Raw genomic sequence first — 13,444 nt, forward strand, 5'->3', positions numbered from 1 at the left:
GTCATATCTCGACCAATGCAAGCAAAGTGCCAAAGTGGCGCCATTTAAGAAGAAAAAAGTAAAGTTGTATAGTGCAGAAATAAAAAAAAAATCTAATGAATTAGTTAATTAATTTGTATTCATAATAAAAAATATAAATAAAGTGGTAATGGAATATAAAAAGATAAAAGCTTTTTTATAAGGAGAAAGGTTATGTTGATCATAAAATTATTTTGTTGAAATATTTTTTTTTTTAAATAATTGTCGACTTATGAATTCATGTACATACATTTTATTATTAAAATATTTTATAATAAATATCTTTTCGACAAATTGTTAAAAAAAAAAGAGTCATTGACATCCAAAAAATTTAATATTTTTCAATAAAATAATTTTACTTTACAATTTTTAAAATGACATTAAAAATTGATCTATTTTATAATAAATGATTTCAAAAATAAATACATAATTATTTGTAACTTTAAATAAGTTGAATATATTGTTTTTATTTTAACAAAAATTTTTATTTATAATAATATGAAATGATCAGTCATATTTAATGAACATACATACAATGTCTAAAAAAGATAGTATAATGATAACTTTAATATAATTAAATATGATATTTAATAAAGGTGATTTTTAGCTACATTTTTATAAAGTGCAATTTTAAATTTGTCCGAAACATATGTGACTAGTAATCATTATTACTTGAAAATAAATTAGAAATGATTTCTACTTTATATGTAATTTATATTTACATATCTCTCATATTTTAGATATAAATTTTTTTCTTTCCCTCATTCTCATTAATAAATGTTTACTCTTCTTTTGGAATGAATTTTCCATATAAACAAACGAGAATGAGATTGTTAAATTTTATGAATTTAAAAAAAAAATATTATTAAAAAATTTTCCTCTATATGAATTCATTAAATAACAACCTTAGATACTAAATATTTTTCTTAAACTCCTAAGTTTACAGTTATATTAATAACTTTCTCCTCACTCTCGAATCATTCAAACCATTGAATATTTCCAATATCTACTGGGGAGGAAGAAATTTGTATTATCTGCTTTGTATCAACTAATTCACATTATATTATCATTTCAGACTATTATAGAGTATATTTATCATCCATAATTTGGCTCATATGTTTTTTATAATAAAGACTTAGTGCATGATATTAAAGAAAAATGCTGAATACAATATTTAGAAGTGTGAAAAAAATGATTCAAGTATAATTATAATAGTAGAGATAAGGCCACTAGTGGGTGATACAAATACAATATAAATGTTATGTCTAAAAGCGCGTTTTAGTCAAAGGAGATGTAACTATTTTCATAAAACGCGTCCAAAGAATTACATTCGCGTTTTAATTCACAGTCATGAAATATTTTGAAAAATTTTCACTTATAAAGTAACAATATACTTACAAAGTACTCATTCTGTCATCATTTATTCATTAATTATTCAAAAATCTAGTTGTTTTATTGTCACGGGTGCTGTTGAACAAGACTCTTTTAATCTATATACAAATATTTAAAAACCTCACCCGTTATTTGTAACAATTTTCACAAATAATCTGAATGACTCGCATTTTCATCGTCTACTAGCTACGAGCGAATACAAAATTCGTTGAAACTTTATTCCTTTGCAGAAAAATAGACTGCTCAATGAATAATTGATAGCTTTGACACAGCCAGAATATCATCTGGCTCAAATTGTTTGTTACAATGTTGATTCGTGAATAACTGCAGTCTCTGAACCATCAGTATTTATGTGATTAATTGCCGAGACTGCATTTGGCGTTAAAGTAATTGATGATGTTTTCCTAATTGGTTTAGGTGAAGCCTGAATCGATGAAAAAAAAAGAAAAAAGTTTAGCTAATTTTCTTAGTAAAATTTTTTGTCATCTTAAATAGTAGACATTTATCTTACCCATTCTCTTCTGGAAGGTGCTTCATCATCAGAGTAATGATCAATCTCACCCGCTTCAATCTCAGTTGCTACATTTCTCTTAGTAGGCTGAAGAGTAGCGTAATTACGACATCCACGATTAAAATTATGTATATTTTTTTCCTCCACTATTTTTTCTTGACAAAGAACTTCCTGAGACTTGCTCTGCTTATTATTGGAAAAGTTTGATGAATTTTTATTATTAAAATAAAAAGGAGGCATTCGTGAAACCCAATGGTCCAGGCCTGAGCCAGTTGAACTTGTAGAAGCTGCTGAAGAGTTTCCAGTTGAATTATTGGAACGTCGTTGATAGAATAGCATATAGGCCGCATTGGTAACTAAACTGGTTTCCGTAACTCCTTCAACTCGTGTATCATCAAAACAATACCATTGGGAATCATAAGGATTCCGACAAAAAGCAGTATAATGGCCACCTTGTAGATCTTGGCCATGATGATTACAGATCGCATACAAGTCATATACATTTTCATCGTACTTAGGAATATTATGTTGTCGTGGACGAGGTTTCTTCCATGGTGACCACCCAAGGCTTCCGAGTGTTGCGACATTTGTGTGATTCTGTACTCCACCATGAGCTAAATGTGGGGTCATATCGAAACCGTACAAAGGGAAATCAACGAGCATAGTGAGCTTAGAAGTTGACTGTTGCTTAGACTGTTGTCTAAATCTTTTTAAATGAATCACAAGGATGTCCGGAAGTGACCATAGCCCAAGTTTCTTAACGACTTCCTGCTTTCTATTACAATAAGGACAATGCCAAGCATCTTCAGCTCCAAGAACTTCTTCTCGCGTGTACAAATCGAAACATTCTTCAAGCGTAACAGCTCCACCCAGTTCAGAGTTTGATTTTAATTGCTTAACACTTGCATGCTCTTCTATCTGATCAGTATCATCTTGAATAATGTTAACTTTAGTAGCTTCATCCCACTCAAGTATCAACTTGACATGTTGAGGCCCCGAATCATCGGCACAAAGCGCAAGGGCTTGTTCAATTTGTTCAGTATAAAGTGGGTGCTCGACACAAGGATCAATACAAGGATGTTCATCTTGAATAGGCGTTGCCGCAGGATCCGCTACACGAATATTAAAGAGGCCAGGGCTTTGGCTTGACGTTAAAACATCGTCTGTTAATAATGTATGCATTTCTTTCAATAAAAGTTTCTGCAAATCTTCATATGAAGTTTCTCGTGACACTTGCATAGTATATGGACTACCAAATCTTTCCTTTAGATTCCCCTTCACCAGAACATTCACCCAAACCAGTAGAATGTAAGCTTGTTCGGTAGGTTCTTTCAGTTGAGGCAGTTCTATGCAATACAGAGGATCACTCTCTGCAATTACCGTGAGCGGCTGGCAGTCAGAAAAAGTTCTGAAAGGTAATAAATAATAAAGATAATATTAGCATTTATATAAAATGAAAAATAAAGTATGGCAGTTGATAACAAGTATAAAGATATAATTTACCGATGGAAGCCTTCGTCATGGACTTCAGTAAGCAGCATGTGGCTCTCATCAATGCCAGTATCACTAGCTAAGATCTCTCTAAGCTCTTTAACATTCGCCGTTTGATTTACACTGACCCCGATTCTTACTTGGCGAGGCTGTTGAGAAGTGTACAAAACATTGACATACAGATTCATCTGACGATGTTGCTGTGGTACTGGCACCGAAACACATAAGAATGGATCAAATGTATTTGATTGCCGATGACATCTTGGACAGGTTAAACTCGAACGAAATTGGGCTTGGAATACATCATGTACAAATGAATGATTACAACGAATGTGATTGGCTAGAGTTTCCGCTGCTACGTCATCTGGCTTCCCGAATGAACTCTGGAACATTCAATTCAATAAATAAATCATCTTTTTCAAAATATTTTCTTCTATATTAAGGTCACACTTTAGTGCAAAAAGGAAAACGTTATGTACATATATTATAAGTATAAACTTCCGTTTTTTTTCGGTCTAAAAATATTACTCCAAGGGAATCATCTCCTTCTTTGTCTCATTTTTTTTTTATTTTCAATCAAATAATCCATAATTATCGTTATCTATATTTATATCTAAAGCATAAATTGTTGTGGTCAAACTATAGACTTACATTGAATCAATTGTTTTTTTCGCAAATACGATTTCTACATCACTTCGATATTATTTATCTAGATTTCCGTATGTTCATTGACAATAGAAAAATTGTTAACAAATATTTGTCGTGCAACCTACCGATTTCATAGAACAGTTTCAAGGTTTCAACCAAGCGGAAGTAAAACAAGATATGTTATTGTGTAATTCTATAATTAAAAAACAATAAAATGAAACATAAATCCTTTGGTAATAAATTAGAGCTTAAAATGAAATAATTATTTAATAACTTGTGTTCTAGTTACACTAGTATATAATCACAGAGAAATCTGTCAATTAATATTTAATACCGATAATTGATGCTGCAATGCTTAGTCATTTTTTACACTACAATTAAGTTAACTCAATACATTCTATTGAATGCCATTTTAAAATGAATATTCTTTTTAAACAAAAATATATATCTACTGGAAAATTCATTTTTTACATATTTCATATTTTTACTTTATATTTTGGAGAAAGTTATTTTAAATTAAAGTAACAACTGTCATTTAAACTGTAATAGAAAGTTACTTAAAATCAAGTATATATGTAAATTCATAAAAATTAATTTACTCAGAAATTCTAACTCATATTTTTAACTATCAACTTTGATGACTGTTGAAAACTTAAATTAAATTTATACTTTATTTTTTCCCTCCAACAAATAACAATCAAAACTTTCATCAACGTGTAGAATTTTTTCTCTACTTATTTTATTTCAGTAAAAATAGTTTTTACAGCTCTTTCTTCCAACAGATGCTGCACAACAAATTTCTGTAATTCCCACTGATAAATTTGTGAAACATATCAAGACAGATAAGTTAGCAAAAATCAAAATGAATGATGGATATTTTTTTCCAGAACATAAAAATTGGAATATACTAATTTTTAATGAACATACAGACATCTAGATATTAACTTTTCATTGTTGAGTACACACACATAGGCACAAAAAGCTGTGTAATTGTAACGTAGTCTGTAGGTTTCATTTAATTGGATAGCTCGTTGACACATTGTCACGTGATTGTACATACATCCTTGAATCATCAAATGTTTTGGGGAATCACTCAACCGATAGTTGAAACTAAATACGATATTTCAAATATACCCAACGGCTTCATTCGAACTGTAATGATATTTAAAATACCCATTAATTTTTATCAACATCTTTTTCATTAGTTTCTAATCGAAGATTGATTTGATTGAATATTAATAACATTATTTGATCTAAAGAATGTCAGATGATTGTGTAGAAATGAACAAAACGTTTATTCCTTATCTCAATAGTTATTCGAGACGACATCAGTAATTACCAATGGAATAGTTTAATCAATGGAATATATGTTTCTGGAGTTTATCAGATTACACTTTCAGAATAACGTATATTATTGATTGAACCAAGAAGCTATGCAGTAATTAATGCCGAGTGCACAGTCCATGAAAATTTCACGACTCTCTCAGCTGTACATTTCAAGCTTCGACTTTAGTTGAGTAGTGGAGAAAGTGGTTCGTTAAATTGCAACGAGGAAAGATTCTATTGTTTCTCAAGTGTGGGCGACGTTCAATCGTTGTGAAGTCTGACTCACGCATGAAAGAATAATGAATTGAAAATAATTAAATATGCGAGGAGGATAAGTTTGATGATGAATAGATAATTGATTAGTCAAGTTACTGATGATGATGGTGATGATGGAAACAAGTGTGTAAAACAATAAACGATAGTTATATAGATACATGTATGATGTAGCAAAAGCTTGAATTATTTTTAGGTCTTTTTGTATTTCTTCAATAAATTTCAGCATGATTGCTCTTGTCATGAATGTCTCAGTGATTAGATAAATTGATTTACTTCAGTGCAGATAAACAAATAAGACTTATAGAAGAATTATTATTATGTAGGAAAATTTTAAGAAATGACTTTTGAAAGATGGTATATTTTATAGTGAAATATTTAAACGAAATATAGTACTGGTTTAATGAACATGAGGAACTTGTTGATTGGCTCTGGTGAATCGCACTCTCCAAGGCCACCAATCGTTTCCTCACTCTTCATTCTCACTTGTAAATGCATCACTTTGAATCTAAAAGCTTACTACCAGTAATGCTTGCTCTAAAAATAGAGCTATCTGCAGATAAAAAATTGTACTTGCCAATTTTTTTTACAATGTTATGCGTGATATAAATTTAAAATGATAAGATAAAGAGTGAACATTTAAACAGAGACTTTTAACCTGGACTTTTAAAAAAACAACATTTTAAAGTATGATGACCATGACCGACTTCCTCTAAAAATTCCGGGTTTTCATTGTAATTCATTGCATGGTGAAATCACTCATGCATTTGAATACTAAGTCAATACATAGATAAATATAATATTAATATAATGTGTGAATAAATTGTGTAGAATTATTAACAAAACATCAAGTCAAAAAGTATAGACAAGCTCTATTAAATAGAGGAAAAAAACAATTACTTTTTATGCGGTTATTGAAGCAATTGGAATATGTTAATGATCTTAAAGTATGTTATTAATAGATTATAATTCGAAGAAAAATATTTTTCAAATATTATGAAATATATGCTTGTATACTTGACATTATAGAATCTCATGTAAACAATAATAAAAAAGTTTTGTATTAAATTAGTAGAATGACGTCCAAGTTACAATCGAGACGGTTTAAGTTAAGATGATTCATTCGTCGTCGGCTCCAGTCATTCTCCTCCACACTATTGCGTCATTTGTTATCGTAATCTATGTCCGTGCACTGGTTATAAACAATGAGTATGGTTGTAGACACGAAATTCAACTAAATTACTATAAACAATAATTATTTAGACTTTAAACTAATGATTGATATCAAGATATACGATTGCTATAAAAAGATATGATTATTATAGTGTTAATAAATAAATATCAAGAATGTGAAAATAATTGTGAATAAATACCTTGATAATTTTATATTTTTTTTTCGTTGCCTGATTGAGATCTTCATGAACTTTATCCAACAACCAGAGAAGAAATTCTTGAGCATCATGCTGTAAATTACCTCTATATTGACTTCCATATTTGTCTACAACACTTTTAAAAGCTGTACTCATCTCAGGATCATACTGACAACTCCATATCGCTTTTAAAAGTAATGCTAGTTGTTCTGTTATTTCACCCTTAGTTCCATACTTTTTTGAGTTATTTTTATTTCTTCTCGAAAGATCAGCTTTATACTGATCAAGTACAAAATATTCAGCAAGTATATCAGTGTGCGAAAGGCACTGCAAAACAGCATTCATAAAACACGTGTTGCCATGATTCCTAAGCCCAATTACTCCAGGAACTCTATCAGGAGGTATATGGGCTGGTCTCAATGGTGGAACGCGAATGTCATTGGCACTTGACGTAAATTCATCACATCTTGGCGGTTTATGATTCTGTGTTCCTACATTGGACACTTGTTGTACTATATTTTTAAATATTTTCTTTAACGAGGGCTGACGGAAGACCTTTTTGATTCCTTGTCGATCTTGAAAAGAATTATTTTGAGATCTTGGTTGAATATTTTGATCATTCTGTGAATTGTTTCTTAAATTTTCCCGCGCACTAGAGCTTTTATTATTGTTTTCTTTCGATTCTTTTAACTTCAGTCGCCTTCGAGACATTCTTGTTGCGTTTTGAAATGGATTCTTAGGTAGTGTAAATGTACGCTTCAACCTGGAACTTGAGTCTCGACTTCTCAGCTCAGGTTTAACCTCTCCCACACCCAGCTCGCTTTCAGAAACGGATTTCATCACCGAGCTGGTGTTCTCAATATTCATCGCCGCTTGACTACAGCTAAAAATTAACTTAAATTTTCACTTCACAATCATTGAGTCCAACACTTTAGTTACTTTACTTATGTGTGTTACATACTGTTGATTTTTTAATGATACTCGATGCAATGCTGAGTACTAAATAATCTTTCCGACACGGCAGCCATTTGCCATTAACACGACACTTCCACGATTTCACTTGCTCGAGCGACCTCGAATAAATTTCGCTACAGTGGCTCCACTTTTGTCATTTCAATCATCATTCGAACCAACCGTCGGTAAGGTTAACTATTGTCGGTAAAATGATAATTTCTAATTTATTTACTATATCGACGGGAAAATTTAAATTCAAGAATTCTCAGAAAAAAATAACAAATAATTTTTTTATTGGTAATAACGACAAATAAACTTAGCTTGTGTTAAAAATTTAACTCTTTATTCCAAGTATGAAGAAATTAATTTCATATTCTAGCTGATCTGCTGAAAATTTTACTAGAATTGCTCATTTTTTATCAACAACAAATTTCCTTGCACAGCACATTTTATTGATGACTGAGCGTACGTGAATGTATATCACTTTTTTGTGTTTTGTTTATCAGAAAGTAAATCTCTTTCAAAGCATTAAATGAAAATAATACGGTTCATTAATCTTTAATAATGTTAATTTTATTTAAACTATTACTTATAATCATCACAATTATTACATCTTCAACTGCATGGAATTTTTCAAAGGTTAGTTTACCTGATGATGTACTGATTTGGCGATTTGTTCTTTGGAAGAATAGAGCATATCTAGCAATACCAAGGTATAAAGATAAATTTAAAAAATTCACGAATCTGTTCATAAACGTTAAGTGCAATGTCTTGTCTTCGAAGGTGGCAAAGTGGGTTAAATAATTCAGTAACATTACTGGAAGCTCCATGGATAGAACCGGAAACTATGTTCCTCATGAATATTCCACAGCCATCGGTTAAACCCTTTCCAAGTTTACAAGAGCAATCTTTAGGTGATGATTGTGATAATATTATTTCAGTAACTGGATTAGATATTGATAGTCGAGGAAGATTGTGGGTCTTGGATTCACCGACGAGTGTTGATTGTTCAGCTAAAATAATTATATTTGATCTACATCGAAGGACAGAGGTACTTTCTATTAACTTTAAATTATATATAAATTAAACACTGATAATAAATTAAAGGCACGTTGGAATAATTTTGTAATGATACCTCAAAACAAATAAATCACTAAGTATGGTCTCAATATATCAAAGTCTATTAATGATTAATTCATACATTTATTCATTAATAGACAAGAGAATTGTTAATTTTATTAATTGATTATTAGGTAAGCAGAAGTACTCTAACAGGAGTTGCTACAAAAGAGCTCAAAACTATTGTGATAGATCCAACGATTGGATTATATGGATATCGAGGATATGTTGGTGATCCTGGCGACGAATCTATAATTGTCTACAATATAGGTAAATTTATTTATCTATCCAATGATCATTTTTATTCAGATTTGGAATATGCTAATCAACTAGAAACATTAACAACTAGGTCGAACTGGTCAAAAGTGGTGGAAGCTGAAACTACTGCATAAATCAACTGTTCCCCGTATCTACACAGGCGATTTGGCGGTTTCAAAAAGGAATTCACGTCTTTATTTAACTGGATATAAATCTCTAGATCTATTTAGCATAGATCTTGATATATTAAGATATGAAGACTTTTTATCATTCCCACGAAAAGTATTCAGGCATAGAAATGCAAGCGTCACGTGGCACGGAATTAAGTTGGGTCTTTCATCTGGACTTTTGTGCGATTCAAAGGACGGCCTTCATTACTTCTTGGTTACAGAATACGCCAGTGTCCGGTGGGACACGAAATACGATTTGAAAGTAGGTGATCCAATATTCTGTTCTATTGCATTGTTTATGTAACAATAGTCATAGAGTTTGAATGATAAAACAAAGGATTTATTTGAGAGCCACACCTTCTGATGCTTACCTTGAAATCATGAATGATGCAATAGATTGATATTTATGTATTATTTTAAATAATAATGTAAGATGAAACTGATTTCTCAATTCTTTAGGCGACAAATCATGAAATTCTTGAGCAAAGTGAACAAGTTCTTAGCATAACCGATTATCGTACGGACTCACAGAAGAATGTATGGGGCTTGGTGAACGGACACTATCCTTTTAACAAGCGGAAAAACTTAATTGCAACAAAAAAATGGAATCCGACTAGCCGAGTAATTCAGATACTTCATAGCCGTTCGTTTAAACCATAAAAACTCATTCAATATGGTAAGTGTGCCAATTAGCAGCTCACTAAGGTTCAAATCTATTTCATATACTAATTGAAATATCGAAAAGTTGCCAGTGATTGATGGCGAACTCATTGTATGAGGTTATAATTGTAACATTGCATATTATGTCCATAGATTTATTTATAAGGATATTTTAATTGCACTTACTTTTCTAAATAATTTTCTCGTTAACGAAATTATAGCCATCCATCTTTTTGGATCTTTTATGGTAATTAAATAAAGTATTTCATGGTACAGTTAAATTTATTTATTTTAATTTTAAATTTATTGGTCTTGATCTATATCTTTTATTAATTCAGAGAGAATATTTTTGCAATTCAACTGGAATTTTTTATACCAAGAATTATTTGTTTCTAACCAAGTTTTTTTTCTTTAATCCGGTATACATATATAGATATTATGTAAAAAAAGTACTGATTCTAATAATTTTTTACTTTCCAAATTCAGTTAGATCGATATTTTATATAACAATTTTCTGATAGTTGTTGGAAAGTTTCAAATAAATTATTACTAAGGAAAACAAATGTATTTAATTTGCAATTTACAATGTACACCTTACATAAAATAACATGATTATTTTAATTATTTAATTAAATTGCTCTTATTATTCACAAGTTAATTAATTCATTCAATTTTATGATCACCAATTATCTTACAATATGCAATAAAAGAAACTATTGAATCATATTATAATGAGATTGATCTATTTAAATTCCACACTGGTAATATCTGTCCCTTGAAAAGATTCCAATCAATTCCTAATTTACTTAACTTTTCAATGTTAATTAAATTTAATAATTACTCCATGACTAGAGAAAGTTGTTAGTTAAACAAATATAATAGAAGAGAGTTACAGTATAGTCCTAGTATTTGAATTGCATTATTACTCAAGATACTTTACGATATGTATTTCCTATTTGGCAATCATTTGCACATAATTGATCATGAAACATCAATGTTTATAGCACCTTGAGTCAGAGGTGATTTTTGTTATTTACTAGACTTTATATTCATGTATTTTATGGTCATACCAATTCTGATGAAGCATGGATGATTTAAAGTGCATAGAAATATGGAACTTTCCCTCTTTTATCAGGTATGTAAATTGTATGAAATCATTGGACATTTTTGACAGACAAGTTCAATATTTTTAATTTTATATAAAAAATTATTTTAACAGTTTTTGAGTAAAGGCTTAACAACCATCGATGGACCTGATGCAGAAACAGTATTTTGAATGTAATCCTGGAAGTTACTTTCCAATGTCCACATAGTCTCTTTTGGTCCAGAAGAAACCATTGTAGGTAGACGACATTCGCTTCCTTTGTTAACGAGTACGAAATTCTCAGGACTAAATGCAGTGTTTGTATCCCACATGTATATATCTGATTGACCTGGAAAATATTGTGAGTGTTATTAAAAGCATTAAGGAGACAAGTCATGAATTATGAGCTACAATAGAATTTTCTAAAAATAAATCAACACCTTTTTTGTAAAATTGAATGATAAAATTTAAAATGCTCACTGCTAGCTTTAAAAGGCTGACATGCATGGAATTTTCTAATTAACTAACAAATTCTTGATATAACAATTCTCTAACGAACTATTTTATTGGGCAATCTAACTATGTCTATGCAATGTAAATATTTTTAATGTACTACACATTTAAATATTTGCTGGTTGATTAAATCAACCTTTGCATACTGATGTATAACAGCATTCTCATATATCAATCAACTTCAGTTTTTTTGACAGTAGTATTGAATTTTACAACCATAGTAAAAATAATTACATTGATTAGTATTCTTGTTATAGATAATAAAATTTCTTAATATTTTATTGTTTTTTTTTTTAGTTAAACAACTTCTCACCTTTGTATCTGAAGAATATAGCACTTCCATCATTCGTACCAAGGAAAACAATCTTGTTGGACTTAACACCAACAGTAGAAACTACATTAGTAGTCACTCCTTTTCTCAGATCTTCTGTTTTGATAGCAAACACTCGACCTGAGTTGAGATAAGTGAAATATAAAACTGTGTTGCCGTCGGGTTTTCGTATAAGAGCGGTGTAAAGAACATCTCGACGACTATTTCCCAAATTCACTTCTGGAGGAAGACTCACACGGAATCCATGATTACCAACGACATCGTAGACGATTATTGCACGAGATGCAGCATCAGCAATGTATAAAAACACACTTCCGTCTCCGGGATAGTCGACAGAAAGTTCTTGAAGTCGTGAAAGACTCGTAACTAGATGACTCAAGTCAATAGTCTTAACAACCTTTTAAAAGAAGAAAATAAAATTAAATTTACAATTGATACTTATATCATTGACTTTGATTTATTTATTGAAATAAATATATTGATTAAAAAATTACATTACTTAAATAAATAAAAAAATTCATTTAAGAAGCTAATATTGACCTAAATAAATCAATCAATAAAATTACTTAATCTATAAAAAAAAAACTCACCTTGCCAGTATTGACGTCAATTCCAACAACTTTTGGACCACAGCGAAATACTGGCTGAGTCAAGGTGTTGACTACTCCAACATCAAGGACCCATAGAATATCTTGAATATCAAGAGCAATGTCAACAACTGTTTGAAGAGCTTCGCAGTTACCTTCTTCTTGAATAGACCAACATGGAAAAGGTAATAAACCAGCAGATTGTCTTTTAGCTAAAGACATAATTCCAAGAGTCATAGGAACTCCTGGTTTAAGACGTGGTAAAGCAATGATAGCATTATCTTTATGAATCTTCATCTTGGTACCAATGATATTTCTTGGAAAATATCGTCCACTTGAAGAGAATATGCTTTTCGTATTTTCGTCGGGCCAAACTATACTTGTGCCTGTTAGTGAATATGAAAAATCTGTTGATGTTGGTTTTGCACATCCTGCTGAAACTGCTGATATTGTTGATACGAATAACAATGAGTACGCGAAAATTTTAAACATTTCTTTATTTTTTTTCTTTAAAACGAAAGTAGAGAGATAAAAAAATTATATGACTTTAAAATTCAACTGCAGCACATTTTATATCTTTTTACTTGATGTTTTATTTATGATTATTTTTTTGCTCTGTAATATCATTTCAAGGATTAATATTTTGTAATTTCTACGAATTTAACAATAAAATATACTTCACTTCGCAATACGGAAGTGTAGCTTCTTATAAACAACCGGAAGTTTTGAAAAATTTCAA

General features: G+C 30.4%; 3 protein-coding genes across 3 annotated transcripts; 1 reads left to right on the forward strand and 2 right to left on the reverse strand.

Moving 5' to 3' along the window:
• Positions 1 to 620: 620 nt before the first annotated feature.
• Positions 621 to 8,075, reverse strand: LOC118067323 (ubiquitin carboxyl-terminal hydrolase 31-like). Its single transcript, XM_035083992.1, has 4 exons — positions 7,033 to 8,075; positions 3,425 to 3,795; positions 1,922 to 3,329; positions 621 to 1,834 (listed from the first exon to the last, which is right to left on the reverse strand). Exons 1-4 carry the CDS (start codon positions 7,894 to 7,896, stop codon positions 1,712 to 1,714), a joined length of 2,766 nt encoding a protein of 921 aa, XP_034939883.1. The 5' UTR covers positions 7,897 to 8,075; the 3' UTR covers positions 621 to 1,711.
• Positions 8,076 to 8,492: 417 nt separating this feature from the next.
• LOC118067337 (major royal jelly protein 1-like) lies at positions 8,493 to 10,504 on the forward strand. The gene is made up of 5 exons (XM_035084011.1): positions 8,493 to 8,696; positions 8,767 to 9,034; positions 9,237 to 9,372; positions 9,452 to 9,792; positions 9,990 to 10,504. Exons 1-5 carry the CDS (start codon positions 8,548 to 8,550, stop codon positions 10,188 to 10,190), a joined length of 1,095 nt encoding a protein of 364 aa, XP_034939902.1. The 5' UTR covers positions 8,493 to 8,547; the 3' UTR covers positions 10,191 to 10,504.
• An 850-nt stretch (positions 10,505 to 11,354) lies between these two features.
• On the reverse strand, positions 11,355 to 13,260 carry yellow-g (L-dopachrome tautomerase yellow-g). Its single transcript, XM_035084010.1, has 3 exons — positions 12,709 to 13,260; positions 12,101 to 12,515; positions 11,355 to 11,623 (listed from the first exon to the last, which is right to left on the reverse strand). The coding sequence occupies exons 1-3, from the start codon at positions 13,195 to 13,197 to the stop codon at positions 11,403 to 11,405; spliced, it is 1,125 nt and encodes a 374-aa protein (XP_034939901.1). The 5' UTR covers positions 13,198 to 13,260; the 3' UTR covers positions 11,355 to 11,402.
• Positions 13,261 to 13,444: the final 184 nt, after the last annotated feature.

This window comes from Chelonus insularis, unplaced genomic scaffold (assembly GCF_013357705.1).
Source record: "Chelonus insularis isolate UGA/USDA-ARS -01 unplaced genomic scaffold, ASM1335770v1 contig_378_pilon, whole genome shotgun sequence".
Taxonomy (NCBI): Eukaryota; Metazoa; Arthropoda; class Insecta; order Hymenoptera; family Braconidae; genus Chelonus; species Chelonus insularis.